The following is a 12,504-nucleotide window of genomic DNA, read 5'->3' as shown; positions in this document are numbered from 1 at the left end:
ATTCATGAAAATTTTGTATTGGAGTGAGTAAAAGTACATAGGGACACTAAACAACCATCTCTTGTGGTTTCTGTTTGCAAGAACAAGACTTCATTGCAAGATCCTTAAATTATAAGAATTGAAATGGCTTTAGTGAGTAGCAAGGAGAGAAAGTACCTGCTAACTGTGTGTGTGTGTTATCATGTTATTGATTCCTGTTTTCTTGCATTGTTAATTGAAAATAACTAGAGTTAGGCTGTGTATCTCTGAATATATTACAGCGTTGACATTAGAATTATGTTATTAAGCTGTGTGGTTGAATTTGTGGAAGTCATTAAGTACATGACCCTATTTTTTTTTTTTTTTTTAATTCAGTGCAAATAAAGATGAACTTCATTTATAGCGGAACTGTTGCAGTGTGCTAAGATATAGCCATGATAGCAGAACTAGTACTTGTGTGCGCACGTGCTTTCTTTTCTTCAAATGTGGTACTGAATATTGTGCTGGTATTGTACTCCATAGATGACTTATTTCACAATGAACTTTTAAGTCAGATATTGTTAATTCCATTTAATAGATAGCGGTCAGGTTAAGAAGTCTACAAATGAATTGCTTGAGCTGAAACACCGGTGGAACATTTTAAATTTTTTTGCCCAGATCTGGGGGTTTTTTGAGAGTGTGAGTAGACCAAGTTAGAAATCCCAGCTCTCCCATATTGTGGTGCTAGACCTGCTCAAAGTAAACATCACTTTGACTTCAACAAAGTAGTGTACTTTTAACTGTGCTTGTTCTTGGAAATGGGGGAACTGTTGGGCTGACAGAAGTCTCAGACTGAAGTACTGCAGTCTGCAAGAAGTACAGTCTCGGTTATTGTACAAGCGTAATTATGAGATCATTTAAATAAGCATCTTTTCCTCAGTTGCTATTGCTTAAGTAATGTATTACTTGGCCCGTTTTTATTAAGTGTTTAACACGTTTTTTCCTTCATTTATATAGGAACAATTGGATGTAGCGCTCTCCAAAATATGCAAGAACTTTGATATCAGTCATTATACAAAGGTTCAGCAGGCTTATAGGCTGCTTGGAAAAACACAGGTTAGTGCTCATCTTCTGAGAGCGGTGTAGCAGCATGAAGCTTTGAGTGCTGTGATGGAAGTTTATTTTCCTAATGCTGATTAATCTTGTTGAGTATACAAAGACTTTTATAATGCTCAGATAATTTTAACAGTAATTATTGAAGGTAAAATGTGTATTATGGTAACATGTAGCTTTTTGGACATTGTATAACTCTAACAGTTCCATATTTCAGCTCTATTTATGATGCTGTTTGCATTATTAATTGTGTTTGGGCAGGTGAGTACTACTTTTCATAGTTAGGTGGCTGTTGCTGAGTTGTGCACAACCCGTACCTTGCATGTGTGCATTCCCATTTTATATTGTACTCAAATGCCACAGGAATGAAGATGTGAGGAGATACTTTTTTGGCAACAAAATGTGACAAAAGGCATGTCAAATCTATACTGTGGACACGTCCTAAAAGTTGCATCTCTGTGTGCCTAGAGCCTTTTATATGTAGGACTAAACTCTCCGATAGGAGGTAGTTCTTTTCTGTTGGTGCACGGCCTCAAGGCTGAGGATGGTTTATGTGGGAAGGCAGTGAACTTGTTTCCTTTGGAAGCAGACATGAAGTGTGGGAGCTGGAACCAAGCTCCTGGGAAGTGAGGGCAGGTAAAGAGGGAAGAAAGTCCCAGAGGCATCTTTCATCATTGATCGGTGTTCATAACATAGTGCAGCTCAACATGGTGGTGCCAGCACAGCAATGATGTTTTGCTCAGAGAAGAGATTCCTTCAGGGAGCTTTAGTTGCTAAAGATCACACCAAAGTGTCTGTCCCCTGATGATGGCAGGACAAGAACCCCATTTGTTCTTTATTATGCTTGGCTTTTTAAAAATGTTTTTCCCAGTATTCAGAAGGATGGCTGACATTAGAATGCCTTATTTCTATTTGTTTTTAAGTTTTTGTTTGTTTTTTCTTTCTTTCTAATTAGAACCTTTCTAGCAAAATGGGTTCTTTTTTCCATGGCTTAAGTGTGATAACGGTATAACTGCAGTAGGACAGAAACAGATTTCTTTTCTCATACTTTGACAATGTACAGAATTATTTGAGTGCCTAAAGGCTGCAACTTGAAATCAGGCGAGAAGATTAATTAGACTTTTCCTTTGTTAGTGTTGTGTGGGCAATTCCTTTATTTCCTGAACAAAAGCAGAGATAATGCTTTCACTGCTCTGAAGTCTAGTGCATGATATGGTGAGAAAGGCAGAGACTTTTTGTTGGAGAGGAATGAAGTTTCTGAACAAAACAAAAGTGGTATTTGTTACTGCATGGTTTTGCCTGCTATGCTTTCATGATAGAATGACTTGTTTTCGACATTCTTTTTTATTACTATTAAAGTATGTATTTTGAACTTGTCCTGAAAAGAATTTAGTTGTGTCATTATTTAAATATCTCTCATTTTGACCTCTTCTCATTAGACAAAAATGCAAGAACCTTCAATGTCTTCAGTACTTTTCATGTCTTCATTTGTCATTCTGTTTTCTTTGACTAATTCAAGTTAGGACTAGCTGCAGAAGATTGGTTATTTGCAATAGGATTGAAGCAGAATTGCTTGCTCAGTTCTTATGGCGGTAATTGAGTTTTCAGCTCCTGTTAGTAGCTAAGAATGTTAAATAGCAGGTAGTGAAACTGAGCAGTTTCAAATCTGCAGGACCTGATAATTTCATTCTGGCATATCAAATAATTTTAAAAATAAATTCTTATGTACCATATATACCAATTATTGTTATATCTTGAAGCAGTGAGAAGAGTCAGTGTCTGAAATGGACTGATGTTACGTACAGTTTATTAGAAAGGATCAGGGAAACAGCCTGACCTGAAACTTGGGTGTGATTGTCGCAAAACCTATACTTTATATAGTTATAATTAGTTATATAGTTATATAATTCAGTGCATGTACTGATTTTTTTTTTCCTGGAAAAAGTAAGTTTAAACAAATGTCATATTTTGTTTCTATTGTCAAGAGAGTTTTTGTAAGAAATTTATTGATGTGATATGCATGCTTTTCTGTAACACTTAATCCTACTTTATATTCCTCAAGGAACGACTCTGGCAAGTGAATGGATTGCAGACTTTGTAATTCTGGGTTTAGTTTTATTAATTGCGAAGGAAATATTTTTATTTTAGTGTGAAGTGTTTCCAGTGGGAAAAATAGCACTGATCTCAACTAATTTCTTTTTGACACTTTCATCAGTGATTAGGAAAATAAATGAATGAATGAATGAATTCTATGTTTAAATATATATATAAAATTTATATTTGCTAGTGGTAATGTGAAATAACTGATGAGTCACAGAGAGAGAATGGCAGGGGAAGCCAATTTTACTGATAATACCCAACTCTTTTATGTTACCCTATTGTAATATTATCAAGTCTTCTGTTGGGTATTTTTGAAACAAAGATTGGAGGCTGTGCTTACAATCTTTAAGCATCGAGTATTGAAAAAGACTTACATTAAAGGACTGTGGCATATGACAAATTGAATTTTACTATTTGATTTTATGTTATTTCTTTCCTTTCAGACAGCGATGGACCAGTTACATATGCACTTCACCCAAGCCATTCACAACACTGTGTTTCAAGTAGTCCTTGGATATGTGGAGCTGTGTGCAGGAAACACAGACACCAAGTTTCAGAAGTTACAGTACAAAGACCTCTGTACAGTATGTAATTCTTGCAAATATGTATATGTTTTAATCTGAATTTTTCCACTGTTTTAAGTGTACCTTATTTAAGTAGGGACTCAGTTATTAAAATAACCCTACAGTTATTGTAGTTTCTTAATACAACTCATAGGCTAATTGAGAGATTGGTTATTGACAACTTAATGCTGATTTTGATTGCACTAAATCTTAGCACTTTGGAGTTAGTGTGCACACTTCTAAATGAAGTAGTACATCGTAGGATACAAAGAGGAGATCAAGATTTCAAGACTCCCATGTCTTCAATATTATATGCTAGTTACTGGAAGCACCATTAGCTTTGAACTTTATTCAGTGCTTATGGGCTATATTGGCAGTTTCTATAATACTGCATTTCAGTATTGATTATTGTAGAGATATGAACTTAACTGGAGTCTTCCCATTGCTCCTAACTTTGCATCGGATTTGCTGCACATTTTTATTAAGATAAGGGACAGCGGTAATACTGAGATGCAAAACCCTGATGACAGGCAGATCATGGACTGGGTATAACCATCTATTTTCTTCTAGTATAGATTTTAGATGCAGTTTCTTGCATATGTATATATTTTTTTAATTACTGTATTTTGAGTAGTATTTGTACTTCGCTCTTTAATTCTTTCACTTGTTATCTTACTGTTACACCATGAGAAATTTTCTTAAAATTTGGTGGTGGGTAGAGTGAATATGAGATATTTTAGGTGGTCCATTTAAAACCTGAAATTATGTTTCCATCTTCAGTGTACTTCAATCATTTCTTTCATTCACAGACTAAACCCTCATTGTACTTCATCTGCTCAAAGACCCACCCCATACATTGCAATTTATTAAATCAAAGTACAGTCACAAGGAGATTAAAGTTCATATTCTTACACACTTTCTACTCTTTGACTCTGCAAATCTCCTGGGGTTGTGTAGGTTCAACTAGTAAACAGCACATCTGCACTGAAAACCATTTCATTGTGAAGAGTTGCCGCTTTGACTTCCAAGGCTTACATAATCTAACAGCCTTTATATGAGTGGAAGTAGATTATGAAAAATTAATTTGTCAGGAGTAATTGACATAAGTATTAATGAAAAGAATGAATAAGGTTCCAGATAGGTTGTATTTGCACTTCACTGAGGTGAAACCTAATTGAAGAAAGCCAGCAAACCCTGAGCTCTGTTCTCTAAACGGCAGCCCTTTCATATTTCTGTTTGTCTTCAGAGGGTGTTTTTGTTTTCATTTCTTAGATTCTAATGCAGTTTTCTTCTTAGTTTTTTGCTTTACACTTCTATGTGCCCTTCAGTATTATTTCTCATTCTTTGCTAATATTTATGATATAAAGCCCAATTATTTCCATTTACAAACAGCCCTACTGAGTTCCTCCTGGCATCTTCTAAAATACAGATTGAGTGCTGCTGTTAATCCTTACCCTTTACAGTGCAGAAGGATCTGTGATTTTTACTATGTGGTTACAAAATTATTTCTCATTATTTCTATTTGGTTTTCCTTCTGCAGAACCCTCATGAGATGGTTCTTTAGTTATGTGAGCCTGTAATAGCGGAAATCTGTAAATCTGTAGCTACCCAAATGTTAGTACTAGAATGTACTCTGAATACTGCAGTAATTTCCTTGAAATTTATTTATTTATTTTCTAGTTTTTCATGACTCTCTTGGTAACAATTAAGTATTTAGGGACAGGCTACACAGGGGAAAGTTTAGTGACTGTTACAAATCGTGTTGTTCAGTGTTGGTTGTTACTGGTTGCAGGGTATTTGTGAAAATCAGAGCGCTAAGTAAGCTGGATTACCATAGCAATTCCATTCCTAACTACCTGTAGAAAAAATACTGGCAGTTTTTAATCTCTTGCATTTAGTTGTCAGGGAATAAATTGTTTAAGGCTAAAATATGAGCCTTCTTTCTCCATGTCTGGTTCCAGTGAGAACCCTCTTCAAGCTGTCTACACTGTTAGGACAGGATGTTCTTAACGTTTAAGTGGTTATGGCATGCTTACTCTAATTAAACAATGGAAGTCATACAAAATTGAAGTCCTTCTTTTTGGGAAGATGTCTTGTGTGTTTCTAAAAATCTTTCTAAATGAACTCATATAGCTCATTTCCATTTTACATGGGTAGTGGGAAACTACGGTGGGTTTTTTTCTTTGTTTAAATTTTTTTTGTATGTTTCCTTCTGGAAGTCAGATGCTGGATTTTATAACAATGTGGGCTTTTAAAAAAGAATAGTGTTTTCAGTAATTTTTAGCCATTCATGTAAGTTATGTGCCTGCGCATTCTGAGTCACTATTTCCTTGTTGAGCATTTCTTTTCCTAGTGATATGCCATGTTCTAAATTTTACATCCTTTCTCCTTTTGAATGCTATTGGAACAGGGTACAGTTTGGCAGCTTCATCTTCAAGTTTTGATTTTCTTAGTTATAGCATAAGTTCGAAGAAATTCAGTTGTGTATTTCCTTAGTCTAAATTGAATTATCTTCGTATTTACTAAGTGATCCTTTCTTCTCAGCTACCTGGAAGCCGTTATCTCTTCAAGTATAGTGATCTGTGCAGCCAAAGTTTATATTTTACAGCTACTAAAAGCCCTGAAATACAGTGAAAGTAATATTTCCTGATGAGTTGGCAGATAAAATTGCTGAAACAACTGTTGAAATGTCAGGGCAACTTATTGTTTAAATGATAAACTTAATACCCTATTTTATTTCATCATTAGCAAAGGTCTATACTATGTATGATTAGGCTGCCTCAATAATGCAGTCAGTAACTCTCCAATTAAAGGAGAATAAAAAGTAGTGTTCTCAATTGTTACTTTTTTATGCACCAAGAAATTGACTTTTTCTTTTATTGTTGGTGTGCCCAGAATACCTAATTTATATCCTTGAGGCAGCTCTGGTTTGATAGGGAACAGAACCAGAATAATAATTTGTTTAAAAAAATCCCAAACAAATGGAAAAGACATAATGATTAATATGAGGCCTCCACGTACTTTTGCTGATGTCATCTATTAATGCTAACAAACAGTTTTTGTGAGTCCTTATTCATAAACAGAGCATAGGAGGATATGGCTTGGGTGGTATATGCTGCTGCCAGGAGCATTATTGAAGCTTAGAAACCAAGAGAACACGGATTTTTTTTTTTCCCTGACAGCTGAAAAATAGGAGAACCATAAGTGACGCATTTGCTAAGAAATCTTTCTAGTCTAATGTTTATTATCCAACAAACGTAATATTCAAGGTTATCAAGGTTTTGTTACAATTCATGTATCAGGGAGGACACTGAGTGTTCTGAAAGCCACAGTTACGTCAGTGGATGAGGATGGAATTCAGAGGGAATTGATTACTTTGACTAAGGTTTTGCTCTCTATAGAATCCATGGTTGATTATTTTGGTGGTTATGTTGACATCACTATTGCAGAAGCTGTTACTGGTTTTGAAGAGTTTTGCTGTAGGTGTAACACCAAAGCTTTTATATCACCTAGGATGTGCATTTTTGGGTTGGCCTGCAGTATCCGCACGGTAAAAGCGAACTTGCCGTGTGGGAAGGCAACTGTGGACACTGAAGTAGCAATGAGAAAGTATGAACTGTTTTCTGTAACAGTGTTAGTTTGAAGTGTTGATTTCCACAGTTCTCTGAGAACCTTTAAACAATAATGAAATTGAAATCACATTTGTGCAGCTGGACCTTGCCCTTGTTTATAAGCTGTGAGATTGTGCTGGTTCACAGTAAGTGAGATGAGGGTCACATACCATTGTTGCCCAAATAAGCAGTATATTTTACAGTCTTTTCTGTAAGACCCAGCAAGACCCCTTCTCAAATTCATCCCTTGACCTGACAGTCTCATCTTAGATATTTCTACCATGTATCTATTTCTCTGATACTCTTCACCTAATGAACGTCTTAAAACACAATTGTCTGGATGGAGCAGGGTGGATCAGGGAGGTAGGACATCTGCCATCTGTGTTTGGTTTTGTTTTTAAAAGCCTTTTTTATACAGCATTCTATCCAATGGGGCACCAGCCAGAATGGCTTCTGTACTATTGAACTACAAGCATCTGTGTCATTGAACTGATGCAGGGTCCTTATGTCACAGGGGTGGCTGCATCCCTCTCTGATGGTTAGAGGTGCAGACCATTAGACTGTGTGACTTCTGTATCTACCTTTGTGTTCCATAAATGTAAGACGTGGTTAATTTATGGACCAACTGAAGAAAATTTTTAAAAGAAGGTGCTAACACGTGAACTTTGCACGTTTAGACAGCATTTGATTTGTTGACTACAATCAGGCATTCACTGGCTCTCAACAACTTTTGAAAAGAAAACTGACGTACATCAAACACTTCAGCTGTATGAATATGGAGGGTTTTATATGGTTTTGCCTCTGAAAAAAGTGAGCACAGTTGTTAAGTTTCACAATATTATTTTGTTTTTCTGTAGCATATTACATCAGACAGCTACATTCCATGCCTTGCTGATCTCTGCAAAGCTCTCTGGGAAGTCATGCTCAGTTACTACCGAACGATGCAGTGGCATGAGAATCATGACCAAGATGAGGCAGCAGCTGTGTCTTCTGGTAAGAAACTGTTATGGAAACAAAAGCTCTGATATTTGGAAATGACTTCTCTTATGCTCAAGTTGTTAATTTGTGTGTTGATACCTTTGCGGTCTTGACTCAGTGCCTTTAGCATTATTGCTTGTAGTGCCTGGATTTGTTGAAACTATTATTTCAGGTGAAATTTTTATAAACATTTCAGTTAAAATTAAGAGTTAGAATATTAAATTTTGACATGAACCAACTGAAGAAAGATCCTGAAATTTTGAGTGAATTGCCCATTCTCAATAGTATTTACTTTTAAATTTAAAATAACTTCAGATGATTACATTTCCTTCTCTTGTTTTCATTTTATTGTGGTCTTCGCATGCGTAAAATAAAGCAGATATCATAAAGAGTTTGTTGCATGGAAGCATTATCACAGTAGACTACTTACTGAGCTCCACATGTAGTTTTAAAAATAGTTCCCCTTAGTGTGGTTGCTTGTGATACCCTGAAGAAAGAAAATAATTTGTACTGCAAAACCTTTTAAAGGAACCATTAAGCTGAATAAAGTGGCATATTCAGTCGCATGGATAATTTTAAATGCACTGCTTTTTAAATGTGTGCCAGAGTATATTGGTATGTTTACTACTAATTCCCTAAATCTTCTGTCACTCATTTTTCAAGTTTCTGGAGATGTTGTGGCTTAACTGTAATGTACAACTAGAATATATTTGAGCAGCTAAATCACTTTTTCAAATACCTCAGCAATGATAAAGCACACAAAAGGGAATTTCACGAGTATAATTTAATTTCAGAGGGACTATAAGTATCTGCCAAATGTCTGTTTTTAATAAGTCATTGCTCATGCTGTAGTAATTATTAAACCTGTACATATAAGTCTCATTCCATATTTATTGATTTAATAGCTGCGATATGTGCTACAGCCAAAAAGTATCAGTCCTGTAGAGAGGGTGGGTATGTCGGAAGGAACCATGGAGACAGTTCTGGAAATTACGCTAAAATTGTTCCCTCAATTAAACTCCATAGACTGAACCAATAGAAGGAGCAACCTTAACTACTGTATGTGGATCTGGCTTTTATAATGTTAAGAACTCAAAAAGTTGTCCCAGTATTATTCTCTTGTTGTCCCACTTAATGTTAGCAGTCTTACAAAGTACCTTAAAGGGGTCAAGGCACTCTTGTTCTTAGGGCACAAACCCAGCTGTAGAAGTGAGAAGCTGGACTTAGAAGGCATGAATTACATATTTTAATAGGGAAGCTTATCCAAAAGAAGTCCTGCATGGATTATGGAAAGGAGGTTGCACTTCATGTAGATCGTATGTCACATATTTGTGATTATTAATGCCTGTTACAGATGTTAAAATGTACTTTGCATAACTTGTAAATAATTGACCTTCTGCATTTCTGGGGAAAGAGTTGTGTCTGCTTTATATTACTAAATGTTCTGCTTTATATTACTAAATGTTCTGCTTATTTGTGTTCTGAAAAATAGTCTAGGTTGAGACTGAAGAGCAAAATGGAATAGTAACTTTTACAACAGTATTTGTTTTGTTTGCAATATTTACAGGAGAGAGTCCTTGAGATTGAGGATTTTTACTTTTTTCCCTAGAATGGAATTAGGAATTTGCAGTTGTTCTTTCAGTTATAGTGTGGACTGGTCTTTGGGCATTACTTTTTTTTAGGGTCAATTAAAAAACCCTTTACTTGGAAAAAACTAAATGGAAACAGATAATTATCTCTAGATACAAATGCAATCCTAAAAATTTTTAAGGCATGAGACGTGTTTAGTACCTTTCACGAAACAGGACATAATAATGGAATTTATTTTGCCGAAGTGTTATAACAGAGTAGTAGCAAGTCATAGTGAAATGTATGGTGTTGATAGTTCTATGAATCATCAAATAACAACACAACTAATTGCTCTAATGTGCTCTAGGAAAGATAGAATTAAGTGTTCATATGTAGGGCTTGTTTGATCATACTGAAGATAAAATTAGTGAATTAAAAGTATTAACTCCGTAGCATGAAATGAGTTCTATGTCACATTTAATGAACTGCTACTTATTCTTTGATTTTGTTGTTCATACAGTAAACAGCAAACTGCTGTGATACAGTTTTTACCCCTGAAAATCAACTGCTTACTGGAAAATATTCCATTGCATGTTGGTCATGGTTGAAGCATTTTTTGTGTTTATAGTATAGAATCAAAGGAAAAATGAATTTTAAAAGGACCTGGGCAGGTCATTTTGTCTTCCCTGCTGAAAGCAAAGTGAACTTCAAAGTCGCATTGGTTTGTGCGAGGCCCTGTCTGGTTCAGTTGGATTTTCACATACTGTAAAATCTACTGTGACGTTGATGCAATTCACATGTGTTTCTGAGACACTAATTTAACAGAAGAACTGGAACTAAGCAGTAAAATGATCACTACAGCATTTAAACTCCTGATTTGACAAGTGTATACCTAGTGGTAAATTTGCTAACAACTAGAAGAGATTCCCTGAAAAGTAAGAAGAAAATGATGCAAGATATAAATTTAATTTCAACTATTTTAATTTCCAAAACATTCCATTTATAATACTGCACAAATTTTGTTCAAGTCCGGCTTGGTATTCGAAGAATGAAGCTAGAGGGCAGTGATTTGATTGATTTATTTTTTTTCTTTTTCCTCTGACTAGCAAGGATTAAACCAAACCCTTTTGTTATGACTGAAGGCTGCCTTTACAAATTTTGGAGAAATACTGAGAAACCTGAAAAATTACTGTATTTAACTCAGGCATCTAGAACAAAAACTCCTGGATGCTTCTGATTCTTATTTTTATGTGAAATTATGAATATTTATGTATTCTGCTCCCTGTTCCAAATTCTTCAAAGCAAAGAAGTGTAAATTCTTGTGGATCTTTGTCCAATCCTTGTTTTTCAAGAAAAATATCCTAAATTCATGTGTTAAATTAGCTGCATTAAAAGACTGGAAACAAGACCTCTTAGCATGACTGGCCATAATCCAGGAGCACGGGGAGAATGCCAGAGAGAATATTGCATGGTTTTTTACTGAACAGTATCATCTATATGATTCTATCCAACCATCCCTTCATAAATGTCAGTTTGTGAAGGCAAGGACTATGGTCTTAAATCATGAGAAGAGATTTGGCATAATTCTGCAGAAGTATAAAAGTGAGGAGCTTCCAGAAACTTCTAAAGAGTGTGCTGCGACTAAGACAGCTGGTTGTGTTTACTCATCTAGTCAGAGAAAGCATAAGTGTTTCTCTAGTTGTGTCATTTTTTCTGTTTATATTTTGTTTCATCTTCCATGATAAATCACTTTAGAAAATACATGTCAGAATTATTGCTTTCAGGAGAAGAGGAACCTATTTAGGCACAGCTACTAAATTGTAATTTACGTATACAGTGGCTAATATTTATTTTATTATTTTTCTTTCATAAGGAAAATTTTCTTTAAGTGCCCTGCAAGAGTAGATATAGTATGTTTGAATCTTTTTTTCACATCAAACAGCCTTTTATTTTCTCATTTTGAGTAAGTAGGGTAAATTCTTAGTCTACCTGCAAAACCAGTCTTAATGACTTTAAACGGGAAGGAGCTGAACACGGCTTTGTGGCCTTGGAAGAAATTAATAGCTATCTCTAATATAAACCCAAATTCCAGAATGTATTTTATTATGCTTTTAATTGTGAGGAGGAGTTACTCAACTGAAAGTACTGCAGGTCTGTTCTGCACACATCTGAGTACGTTGGTTAAAGTCGTGTATCCAGCTTCCCGTTCTTTACAGGGCTCATGAGGGATTTTGGTCAATGGCCTTCATCACTAGAATTCCTGTTGATGCTAGGAAGAATTTTTTTCTTTTTTTTTTTTCATCGGAATAATGTGTTCCACAAGTTAGGGCTGGCCAAGAGGCCAGTGCCAGTCATTGAGGAGCGGTGAAACGTTCTACTCTTTCCCTTCCTGTCTGCACTGTGGCATTGATATATCTACCTGGTCATGAAGTATAACAGTTTAAAAAGAGTCCATCTTTCAAGAATGTAATCTAAGGCAAGAACGTTACACATGCCCGAGTCTGTTAGACATGTCCTTTTTCTCTCTAGGTAGGCCCAAATGATAGATAGGGACTGTTTTTCCCACGATATCATAAGCGACTAATTTATTTATTTAGTTAGTTTTCTCCAGG

The 12,504-nt window shown here is 35.5% G+C and overlaps 1 protein-coding gene across 1 annotated transcript in view; it reads left to right on the top strand.

Annotated features, from left to right (window-relative positions):
* VPS50 (VPS50 subunit of EARP/GARPII complex) overlaps positions 1 to 12,504 on the top strand; it is a 92,727-nt gene that overhangs the window by 30,239 nt on the left and 49,984 nt on the right. The window contains exons 11-13 of the mRNA XM_082045709.1: positions 976 to 1,074; positions 3,615 to 3,755; positions 8,203 to 8,338. Coding sequence (XP_081901835.1) covers positions 976 to 1,074; positions 3,615 to 3,755; positions 8,203 to 8,338 — 376 coding nt within the window. The remainder of the gene's footprint in view (positions 1 to 975; positions 1,075 to 3,614; positions 3,756 to 8,202; positions 8,339 to 12,504) is intronic.

This window comes from Streptopelia decaocto (genome assembly GCF_964273445.1).
Source record: "Streptopelia decaocto genome assembly, chromosome: 2".
NCBI lineage: Eukaryota > Metazoa > Chordata > Aves > Columbiformes > Columbidae > Streptopelia > Streptopelia decaocto.
This window is presented reverse-complemented; position numbering and strand designations above follow the sequence as displayed.